Source organism: Labeo rohita, chromosome 14, assembly GCF_022985175.1.
Source record: "Labeo rohita strain BAU-BD-2019 chromosome 14, IGBB_LRoh.1.0, whole genome shotgun sequence".
In the NCBI taxonomy this organism is placed as follows: domain Eukaryota; kingdom Metazoa; phylum Chordata; class Actinopteri; order Cypriniformes; family Cyprinidae; genus Labeo; species Labeo rohita.
The window spans coordinates 19,846,463-19,859,000 of record NC_066882.1 but is presented as its reverse complement, the minus strand read 5'-3'; the positions used below and the strand labels follow the sequence as shown (position 1 = coordinate 19,859,000).

The window sequence follows — 12,538 nt, the reverse complement described above, 5'->3', positions numbered from 1 at the left end:
ATATTACTTTGAGCTCTGACAAATCCTAGCTATAAAATATAATTAATTTTCACATACACTACTTGGATTTTCCAACTGGTATCCACACTGTAGTGGTTCACTCCTGCCAAATGTCTATTTAAATGTGTTTTATTATATTTTATTTAACACATTGATGAAAAATACTATAAAACAATTTTATTTATTTTTATTTATTTTATTTTATTTTATTTTACTTTTTTATTTATTAGGAGACCATATTAAATTAACTAGAAAGGATAAGATTAAGATTAATTCAACACAAAATTACTATTATTATTAATACAGTTTAATCATGAGAGTCTCTGCAACATACAAAATTAAGTCAATGAGAATAAAGAAAATGAACAGGCTCTGATTTTGAATAATATCTTCGATGTACAAAAAAGTTGTCGGGAGTCGGTAGGTGCAATTTTTTTTCTCAAAAGCATTCTCTAACGCCTACTATTTTGTTTACAAAACAGCAAAAACTGAGAATTATTATAATTAAAACTGTTTCTATTTTAATATTTTAAAATATAATTTATTCCTGTGACGCAAAGCTGAATTTTCAGCATCATCTCTCCAGCCTTTAGTTACATGATCTTTCGAAAATCATTTTAAAATGCTGATCTGGTGTTCAAGGTAACATTTCCCATTATTATCAATGTTGAAAACAGTTGTGCTGCTTAATATATTTGCGGAAACCATGACATATATATTTATTTTAGTATCCTCTAATGAACAGAAGTTCAAAATAACAACATTTATTTGAAATAGAAACCTTTTCTAACATTATATGTGACTCTGGACCACAAAACCAGTCGTAAGGGTCAATTTTTGTAAATTGAGACGTATACATCAGCTGAAATCTGAACAAATAAACTTTCCATTGATGTATGATTTGTTAGGATAGGACAATATTTGGCTGAGATACAACTATTAAAATCTGCGGGTGCAAAAAAAAAAATCGAAATATTGAGAAAATCACCTTTAAAGTTGTCCAAATGAAGTTCTTAGCAATGCATATTACTAATCAAAAATTAAGTTTTGATATATTTACGGTAGGAAATTTACAAAATATCTTCATGGAACATGATCTTTACATAATATCCTAATAATTTTGGGCATAACAGAAAAATCGATAATTTTGACCCATACAATGTATATTTGGCTAAATATACTCGTGCTACTTATGACTGGTATATATATATATATATATATATATATACACACACACATTTTTTCAGTATTCTCTGATGAACAGAAAGTTGTTATCACTTGAATGCATCCTTGCTGAATAAAAGCATTGATTTTCTTCAAAAACATTAGTGTATGATTTTGTATTAACTGTATTAACCCCTATCCTAACCACTTTTCCGTGAGCTGTCTGTTAAAATGCCTGCGAAACAAAGATATATGACACAGGTAGCGTGTGTGTGTGGCATATGGGTGGCATCACGGACCGAGCCCCACATCTCTGTGACATTAATCACGCCTGTGATGGACTGTGACAGAGGGAAGTCTTTAACTACAGCTCGTCTCTCTCTCTCACTATCGAACTAATGAGCCGTACAGCAGCGCTCTGTTTATACAAATGTGACGCGGAAAAATCATCTCTGCCCTGGCTGGGAGCCAACGTGCTGATCCAACAAGTAAATGTAAATCTCGTTCTCTCTCCCTTACGCTCGTCCTTCCTCATTTCCACTTTTTGGAGAATTTCTTGTTCTCGTTTGTAGCATCCGCGCCGACAGTTTGCCTCGTTGAAAAAAAAAAGAAAGGTTACAGGATGGTATGAGGCTGAGATCTGGTCGATAAACCAAGAGGCCTTCATCAGAGATCATTGTCGAAATTAACCAACATAAGGGAATCATATTTAATTTGACCTTTAGTCTAATAAATGGCCAAATGAGAGAAGAGGAGGGGAGAGCTTAGCCTTAGTGTGCTCATCAGGGTCGGAGTATTTCGAAGACGGTGGATGCTAAGATATGCACATACTCTATGTTTACGTGGGGAGTAATTTATGCAAAGATACAATTACTGTGGCATACATTTGCTCACGCTTACGAGTGTGTGTGTGCCGTGCGGTGTTGGGGGTGGCGGCGGGCAGTCAGCATGGCAGCGGTATGTTTGGTTAGCGCTTATTAGCTGTGTAATAAGATTTAATGAGTTGAGGACTAAAGCGCTGTAGGAGCACGGGCAGCATATTGGGATTAGTGGAGAGCAGAAACACAACGAGAAGAGGAAGAGAGAGAGACGAGGAGGTTGTTTTGAAACCCAAATCCCACTTGTGGTCAAACCGGGTCTGTTTTTTGGCCTGTCATCTCTGTAGCTCTCGTTCTCTCTCGACTCAAGTGTGCGGTGATTTAATTGTTCGACACAAGCCTTGTGCGTTGTAAATTGTCAAAACGAGCAGTTAGATCCCCCTAAAGTATAAAAATGTGTATTTTACATGGTTGTTATCTGAGGTAAAAGCGCTGCGCCAGATGTGCTGATTGCGTTTATGGATAGCAGGCATCTTTGTTTCTTTATCGCTAATTGGGCGTTACGACGTGGAATCATAGGAAAACCTTCCCGGAATGACGGAGTGCAGAGAGTAATAGAGGCATTTGTCACCGCTGCACAGTAACGGGTGGCCGTAAGTCAAAGCGAACGTGTCGGAGAGGATCTTTGCATAAAGAAAGGCCTGTCATTTCTCCATGATTTCTATTGCCACACAAACACAAACGGCCTGTCTGTCACGTCTCCCAGCGATAAGCTGGCACATACATCACCAGCTGCCTGCATCACTGCCACCGCCTGCTCGCCGCTTTATTCACACACACACACACACACACACACAAACACACACACATTTACACATACTAACACTTTTATAGATATCTGAAAGTAGACAGTGTCTTTACATGCCTCTCTGATCCTGACTGTGTTCCCTTAACCTCTGCTGCATGAATTCTTACAGAAAAAAATAAATCAATGTTTCATTTTACTTAAAAAAAACCAAATATATATGTTAACTGTTTTTAAATATACATAAAATCTCAAAAATATATATAAAATCTCAAAATTATTTATTTTTCCCTTTAACTCTGATGCATGAATTATTAAAGAAAAAGACTTAAAATTTTTACTTAAAAAAATTATATATGTATATGTGACCCTGGACCACATGTATACAAAGATGAATAATCTTTCCATTGAATCTGGAATCTGAGGGTGCAAAAAATCTAAATATTGAGAAAATTGCCTTTAAAGTTGTCCAAAATGCATACTACTAATCAAAAACTAAGTTTTGATATATTTACGGTAGGAAGTTTACAAAATATTCTTACTTAATGTAATGATTTTTTACATAAAAGAAAAATGTATCATTTTGACCCATACAATGTATTGTTGGCTATTGCCGCAAATACACCGAGCTATTTTTTTGCAATATGTATTCATATGTATAAACTCCAAATTATGTATTTTTATAGAAATTTACATATGTAATGGTACTGAAGTAAAAAACACAATGAAATGAAAACGTGGTTTGTACACAACTTTCAACTCTGAAAAAATGGCTTATTTTGCTGTAGCGAAAAATAACGCATTAAAAACTTAAAAATGTTAAGTGTTAAAAATGTAAAATATTTATTTTTCTAATTATTATATTTGTGTATTATATTAATATTTGACTTTACAAAAACAATAATAAAATTAATTAAAAACTCAACTTCGATTAAAAATAATATTAAAATGCATCTAAACGTACAGTATATAAAAGTAAAAACTTAAAAGCAATAAAAAACTAAACAAATGATTAAGATGTATAATGTTTTCCTGTACTTTTCTCCTTTTTTTCTACATACCCATCACATGCTTGGTTTTGTATAATATGAAAAATCTAAACTTATAAAAAGCCCAGATACATTAATCACCCATTTAATAATTTGCAACCCTAGCCCACAAAACCAGTCACAAGGATCAATTTTTTGAAATTGAGATTTATACATCATCTGAAAGCTGAATAAATAAGAAACTTATAAATACGTTAATAAATAATTGAAAGTATGGACTAAGAGGGTGCAAAAAATAGAACAAAAAAAACAAAATACTGAGAAAATCGCCTTTAAAGTTGTCTAAATTAAGTTCTTAGTAATGCAAATTACTAATCAAAAATTAAGTCTGGATATATTTACGGTACGAATTTTATCTTTATTGAACATTAATATTACTTAGTATCCTAATGATTTTTGGCATAAAAGAAAAGTTGATTATTTTGACCCATACAATGTATTGTTGGTTTTGTGGTCCAGGGTCACATTTTGATATTTTATCAATCATTTAGAATAATCTCAATCTAAATTGAAATACAAGGTTTAAATAACGCCAATTAAACATGCTTCAAAACAAACACACTGAACAAAACCAAAATTTTCACTAAAAAAAATAAGCCACAGTAAAGACACACTCTTTACCACACACAAAACATTACTTTTGCCTTCAAAATTTAGTTGAACATCTCGTATCAAATTTCAAAAAGTAGGTGCTCTGCTGAATGGCCCGTGTAGTCAGAGGGGGTTGATGTGCCATCATTGCTCACTGATTGAGACTCTCAGCGCGAGAGGATCTGAGTCAATAGACTCGCGGCTCACTCACAGATTAGACATCTAATCAAATTTAGTCCCGTTTGTTTATCGCTCGCTGTCGTTGGCTATGTGGATGTCAGTGTGGAACGCTCCACAGCTGTGACAAAACAAGGACACTTTTTTAATGCAAAGTAATGTTCTACATGTGTATCATATGATATAGGTTTTATCAGGTTGCTGATAAGATTTAGTTTTAACAAGCGACTGATATAGCAAGCAAGTTTCATATAGTTTCATTATAATTGTTGGACGCAGAGAGTAACACAATGTTCACACTTGCTAACTGTAATATAAAAGCACTAACAATAAAGATTAACACACACACACACACACACACACACACACACAAAACAAATTTAAACAGCTGACGGCATTGTCAGACTGCAACATGTTGGAAACATAACACGCTTCTTCTTTAATCGTAACAGCTTATAACCAGCCAGTGCTAAACGCTTCCAGCTAATTTCTAATTTGTTCGTAATTGCACCGAGACAAGTAAACCATTGCACAGTGAGAAGTTATTTCCTGAAGCTGGACGGCTAAATTACAGGCAAATGTTTCATGCGATTAGGACACTCTAATTGAACATGTGACACAGAATAGAGCTGCCTGTCTAAGTGCATCAAGTGGAGAAAACAGGTTTTTACATTGCTCACATCCTAATTATTGCATTCTTAAATGCAAAATGCAATATACGTGTTAGTCTTTCCATCATAAGAGAGTGAAAATTAGTCACGGCCTCATTGTAACTGATCTCTGGATGCCTGAATCAATGCACTGGTCACATGTCTCTCCTCAGCTGAGCTGTATGTGTGTGAAGTGCTGCCCCTGCACTGTGGCGTCTGTGTGTGTTTTATTAGTATTGCACTTGTGCATGTTTGCTGTAGGTTTAGCCCCGACTGCACCTGCCAGACCTGCACACACACACTACAAATTACAGCACTCGTTCCTTTCTCTCGCTCACGCTCTGTCCTAAAAAACTTACAGTCTAAAATCGTTAGTGGCCTACAGCTGAAATCATTAGCTGGTCACCTGTACGTTTCTAATGGGGTCATTACCGAGGTGGCCCTGCAGCCGGCCGCTAATCGCTAGCATGTTATGAGGCAGCTGTTTCTAAAACACTTGTTTCTCTATGTTACATTCCAGCATGCAGGCGTCAACTGAGACAGAACAGAACGGGAACCTATAAATCTGGTGTGGTTTGTGATACGGTGAGTGTTTTAGTGTATTTACGAATGGGGGAATGTTTTAAACTTGCACTTTCGTGCATGTCAACGTTGCATATTTGGTTGGATTTGCAACGTTTAAAAATAGAATGTGTCGCGCCATTGCACGCAAGGGATTTTGGGATGGTTTGGAGAGTTTTTTTTTTAACCAAAGCCTGGGGGTCTGGACTTCATTAGTTTGACCCCCCTTCTTCTCCACCCACCCCCCCAGTGGACAAAACAGAGGCGACATAATTCACTTTGCCAGGTTTTACAGTGTAGGGGTACGGAATCGGTGAAAGGGTCAATCGAAATCTGTTCCCCAGCTGTGCGGCCCTCTCACTCACCCCTAGGCCCGGAGAGAACGAAAGACAGAGAGAGAGAGAGAAATGCTCGGGGGGAGATGGACCCCACAAACGTACCCCCGAGCTGCCTGAGCATCACAAACCTGTTCAGCCAACTCCGTCAACATCAATCCAGTTTGTGTAGGAATGCAAACAAGTTTAAACTAAATAAAAACGCAAACTGTGATTAGCTATATTAAGATAATGTATGGGATCATGCACAAAACGGAATTTCCACACAGCTAAAATTCCACGCATGTGTCCGGATAATGATTTTCATGATTGAGGAATCTAGAAAAAGATTGCACTTTCCACCAGGCTCACCCTGAGACACCTACCTATCACCACTATAGCCAACACATGGTATTATTTACAGGATCACAAAGTTTCAAATCAAATTAAGCTCTTACATTTGCTTCTTTAGGCCAGATTCACTCACTTTGCTGTCTCTTAAGAGAACATCCTTTACTGCACCCCTACCCATAAAATCGATATCCTGTTATCAGTAAATATTTGAGATCAAAATTTGTTGAAAATGCACTATGAATTAAAACGAGTGTAAAAGAGAGAGCAAAAAACTGAGGAAGAGGAGATAAAGTAGCAGAAAGATGTGCATGTGTTTTGCCTGACGGTTAACTAAATCATTCGTGTGTAACATACCGAAACGCAAAATACTAAGTAATGTTTTTAATAACTACTTGTTGGGCATTCAATTAAATAAGTAAAGCTTTATAATCAAGTCGGCTTTTTAATATTTTAGTCTTAGTTTAAGATGGCATCGTGACAGTTTGTGTGGAGCGCGGGAGAATTTTGTGTTGTGTATGAGGTTCATAATTGGCTAGAGCAAATTATTTATTATGAGGGAACCTGTTTTACAAATGACTTTTTCTGCAGCGCTGCTATTTGATAAAAAAAATCAGTGCTCTTTATTACACTCCATTTATAACTTTCTGCATGAGAAATGATTATGAAACGCGCGTTATATTTTGAGCGATTTTTAAAAAAAAAAAATAATTAAATAAATACATGTTCTTCTTGTCATATTGCTTATATGCTAGGGACTTTTTTTCGTATGCACTATGCAGTGCAACTTATATGCAACGCGACTTTTTTTCTCCACCAAATCAATAATTCAGGATGTGAGTTTTTATCTGATGTAGGGTAATTAGATGTCCAAAGACTTTGCATTTTTGCTTCAAATTAATATCACAGTAAAACATCTGCGACTTTTCCATGTTAGCGATATGAAAGGCTGCGGATGGGCAGGTGATTTCAGCTACTTGCACATGGCAGCTGACCTCCGCTGTAAGTTTGAAACATCTCCTTTATCCAGCCTACACAATATGCAATATTAATAAACCGCGGGGATTATCTCTGAATGTATTTAAAGGAAATCACGAAAACATGTAAACGCAGCAGATCTCTCTCTGTGCATGTTTTAATGAAGTGTAAAATTATTTGTACATTAAAAAACGCCTCGCAAGCTTATGTCCTCAAGACGTTTTGATTTCAGCATGCATCCTTTTTCACACACTAGCAGAAAATAACCCGTCTCATTAAGTGCGTTTTGCTCACTTTAGTGCAGGCTACATATAAAAATAAAATCGCAATTATTTATTAATTTATTTTAGACCACACGTTTGGCTATGCCTAATGCAGTGCATTCAATTTCTTTAATAAATAAATACATAAAGTTTTTAATTCATCTCAAATATCCCCCAAAAATAATCAAATACAGTAATTAGCAAATCTAATATTCCTTAAGTTCTCGTCCGTTCTTTCTGTGCGTTTCTAAAGTTACAAAAAAAGGACATTTTAGCCTTAAAACACACGTGTATTTTCTTTAAAAAATAGTCCCTTGCTTATTATTCCACTAATATGCAATTCAGTTTTAAAAAATTGTGTGATGCTCCCTGTTCTCCCCTCTCCGTTTTTCTCTGCTTCTATATTTTTATAACAATTATAACATGACATCACGGCCTGTATAATATTTTGGAGCTGTTTTAGGGGAATTAACTGCTCAGACTAATTTTTGTCTTCCTGCGTAAAACTTCTGCAAGTCAACTTGAGTGTAACCTACACCCGTTTCTTAAAATCCCAGGTCTCTCTTTGAAGGGTGAGACAGAGCAGCATACATTTCTTCAGCGTTTCAACATCATTCTAGGAACCCAGGGGAGAGTAAATGCGGAGGAACTGCCTGTCTAAAAACTTTGTTTCAAGCGCAAATGGATGATTTTGTACGCATTACACTAGTGGAAGAGAGAGACGTCGGTTTGACTTTTTTCCGTTTTTAAAAACAGGCCTAATAGTTTTGTCTGTGACAGCGCAATAATCTCACAAACTCCACTTTGAGCACTTCGAGCATTTTTTTAACATCACTCAAATGAGATAAATCAGATTAAATGATTTACGATGATTTTGAATCACTTAGAGGAAATTTCAAAAGCGCTCAATGCATTGCATATTTTAGTTACAAACATAAAACTATAAACACACGCTCGTCATTGATTCTCACTAGACCTCTCTGTGCCTGCGATGCACGTGAAAGATCGTTAGACGAGTGCGATTTTTAAATAGCAATATTATCAGGGTAAATAAAATGGCATGTGCGGGACATTCCTACACAAGACAATCTGAACGATGTCCAGCTCTTTTTCAATCACAGAGAAATCAGGTAGAACAGTGTTTTGTCATGTGTGACAGGCAGCGTAACCAGAGTACGCCTTTCTGGAGCGGCGCGATCAGCTTTTTCTACAGCGCGTTGCGACGCGCCATCAGTTTCTACAACTAAATACCAGCTGACAAACTGACTTAGAACGAGCGTGTTATGTGCGACGTTCCCTGTACGAGCGCTTCTCGATTCAAAACAACTGATTTCGAAACACTTCTAACTGTGGCCATGCGCTTCCTCTGTAACGCGCGTCGGACGCTCCGTTTCACGCACCCAACTACTTGGAATATGAACAACTTGGAGCTTGTTGGTGATGTTTACCTTTGCGCAGCTGTGTTGGCATCCAGTATCCCCGCGCTCTGCATCCAAGAGCGCACCGGCGTCATGCCACTCGTAAGGGGCTCTTCTTTCATGGTCAAGGCTCCCCGTGGGAGACCGTCCTGGATGGAGAACATGAAAATAGCCTTCTGGGGGATGTCTCTCTACACCAGCTCGAGTGGAATAATCCTCCTGCACCACCTGGATTAACAAAAACCAACTGAAAGGGAAAAAATCTTCCCCAAAGTGCAACAAGGGGAAAGAGGTCCTTATCCAAAGACGCGCTGCCGTATCCCTTTGGGTGTTCCTCTTTCTTTTAGATTCCAAACCCAAGTTCAGTTCACTCAAGATTAACCGGTCTCTAGTTAAAAGAGGGTGGAGAGAAGGCAAGAGCTGTGGAGCATCTCAAAGGAAACGATCAGCCGGGATCAAGCAGACCTTCTCGTCGCGGGGAGAAAGAGGGGAGAACGCGAACTTGCTCTGAAGAAGAAGGCGAACAGACGCGCACGGGATTGTGAAATGAAAAGTGGGATAAAACGGGCGACTGCTTCAAAAAGGAGTAAAATGAAATGATTACCAAACAAGAGGGAGGGATGGACCAGGGAAGGCTTGCTGTCCCTGGGGAAAAGAGGGATTGGGTAGCAAGAAATCTCATTCCCTCCCTCCCCGTCTCTTTATGCCTCCTCTGTCCCAGCGGAGCGCACCTTCTCTCGGGTTCCGCGGCTCCAGCGCTCTCGGGGGGGACAAGCGTGGACTTGACGAGGGCGGAGACTTGCCCTTAAAAGGCGAAGTCATTTACATGTCAATCTCCGTTCTGAGCTCTGATTGGTCGCGGTCATCCCTTGCGTCATTTTCAAAATTCGCCGCAAAAACTCAGCTGATGTTAGACGGACTGAGCGCTCTGGCAGTGGAAGTGCTCTCATGCTTTCCCTTTTTAACCTGAAACGTGCTCTTCATACCCAGCAACGTTCATGATACATTTCACAGCAGACATCTAGCATGATTAAAGTAAAATCGACTATAGCATATCGTTTTCCAAAAGCCAAATCTGTCTAAAAGTTCCGCCGGGTATGATTTCAGATCATAAACAGTGACTGAATGCGAATACAAAGCATTTACAGTAAGTACATTATGCTATACGTTCCCTGGTACCCAATTATTATTAATGATGTTTCCACAGATGACAAAGCGCAGTAATATTCCATAACACCATTAAACGTGAGAAATAAAGTTGTCATTTTGACTAGGAAATATATTGCTTGTTTAACATACTCAAAATATTCAAAAACCACGGGGTTATTTGCAGCTGCATGAACTGATAGTAATAATATTATAATATCAGCCCTTCTTCTTCTTATTATTATTACTATTATTAATTAGTATTAATAGTCTGCTTGTAATACAAATATAGATTACATTAAGAACAATTATTACATAATTTAGGTCAAATTAATCCAGTAACTAGAGCTAACCCCTCAAAGAAATTTAAATTGCGCAAATTTGTATTGTATTAAGGATTTCTAGCGTTATTTGACATTACTTTGAATTCCACCAAATGACGCCTGATTAAATATTTATTACAGATAGCCCTCCAGAGCTCACAGTCGGAAAACGACCCCACGAGATAAAAAAAAAACACTCAATTTTATCTAAAAGAAAAAAAAAAAGCAGTTGACTTCAGCAACCAGTCCACTTATCGTAACAACAACGCAGTCATCTGTGTTTTCTTTCAGAAGGTTTTCCCTCAGATTTTTCACTTCACACATTATTATCATTATTATTAATATTATTAATTATGTGGGCCTATGTTTGTAATTATTTCGCTCAAGAATTCTCACAAATCATTCTCCTTGCTTAAACAGTCTGAAAACTCTTGATGACACGAAAATCTTGCGTATACACTTCACACTCAAAGACTAAATACTCGAAGCGGCACAAAAGCAGCCGGTGTTTATGAAAGACATGTCCGAAAACAACACAATCCCTGTCTGCCCTGAACTGGGACAAACGGATCATGACCCCAGTCCACTAATAAATATTCTATTCTGCATTTGAGAGGAGGGTTGACGCTCATAGTCAGAATCATCAGAAACTTGTTACGTTGTGAAACATGACAAAACTAAAATACAACAGGCCCATGTCTATATATATTTTTTTCTATTCTATATTTAAGAGGAGGCTGAAGGATCAATACCCAAAACACAGCATCTGCAACATCATGTTACTTTGAAACTAACACAAAATGTCATACACAAGACAAGGATATTTATAAAAATGTAACTTAATGTCTTATGATACAATGCGCTTTTCGCAACTCTCCCGGACCGTGATATAATATTTCTGCGACGTCTGATGTCTCGGAAGCCCTAGATGTTTAAATCAGTAAAAAAAGACTTAATGCCGTATTGGTTAGTTACTTTCGATTGCTGTCTCTATTAAATGTTCATGGCGACACAAGAAGATGCAACATTTTTACTCTATTAGCCATATAATATTTGGTTTGGCACGGAAAGGAACGCTGTCAAACTGTAAAGCATCATGTAAGTTATTTTAACAGCACAGGCGGGTTTTAAGACTAAATTCATTGATCCAATATAAGACTTCCCGTCGATTTTGCTAAAAAATACTTGCACTGTAGTTTTAGAGCGCGCAAATGATCAAATATTCCCGAATTTTTAAGGAAATACAAAATATATAACTTCAGTGATATTTTTTATTAGGTCTAATGACGGAATATGTTAAAACGGACATTTATCTTAAAAATAAAAAACGAAAAATAAAACAAACTTAAGATATCTAGTCTTTGCGCCCAGTTTCCAGGTTAATTGAAGTTGTAAGTATTAGATCAATCCGTACATCATTCTGTCAGATTCAAGCGGTTGTTACCACCTAGTGGCCATCAAAAATAAATAAATGAATACATAAATAAAATAAAATAATCAAGAAATGTTTATTGCCAGGAAATTCATCATATCAGATGATCATGGAATTATTTTGAGCATCTGTAACTTGACTGATGGTGTTCTGCAAAAGCTTAAGAGAAAGTCTCACTTTTTTCAGTATCCATTTCATTTATTTATTTATTTTTTTATTTCTCTCCATTTAAAAGATGAGCTCCTGCAATCTTTTGGATCACATATCCAATAAATGTGAAGTAATTGATTGATATTAAATTAAATAAAGGACCTCAAGAGTTCAAATATAAATTACCAGTATTTTCTCAGATCACAGATTAGGTGGACAGCACTTCATATGGGTCATAAATTAAATAAATATGCCAGAATGTAAAGCACAAAAGAAAATATGCCTTAGATGATCGCAATATGAAATCAACTATGTGGTCATTTATAAAAGCACCAAGAGACCTTCTAT

General features: G+C 36.9%; 1 protein-coding gene across 3 annotated transcripts in view; it reads right to left on the bottom strand.

The window, feature by feature from the left end:
- LOC127176302 (transcription factor COE3) overlaps positions 1 to 9,876 on the bottom strand; it is a 139,534-nt gene extending 129,658 nt beyond the window's left edge. For 2 of the 3 annotated variants that reach the window (XM_051127905.1, XM_051127906.1), the window contains exon 1: positions 9,170 to 9,876. In XM_051127905.1, coding sequence (XP_050983862.1) covers positions 9,170 to 9,303 — 134 coding nt within the window. In that variant the 5' untranslated portion in view covers positions 9,304 to 9,876. The remainder of the gene's footprint in view (positions 1 to 9,169) is intronic. The other variant, XM_051127907.1, reaches the window with a different exon arrangement.
- Positions 9,877 to 12,538: the final 2,662 nt, after the last annotated feature.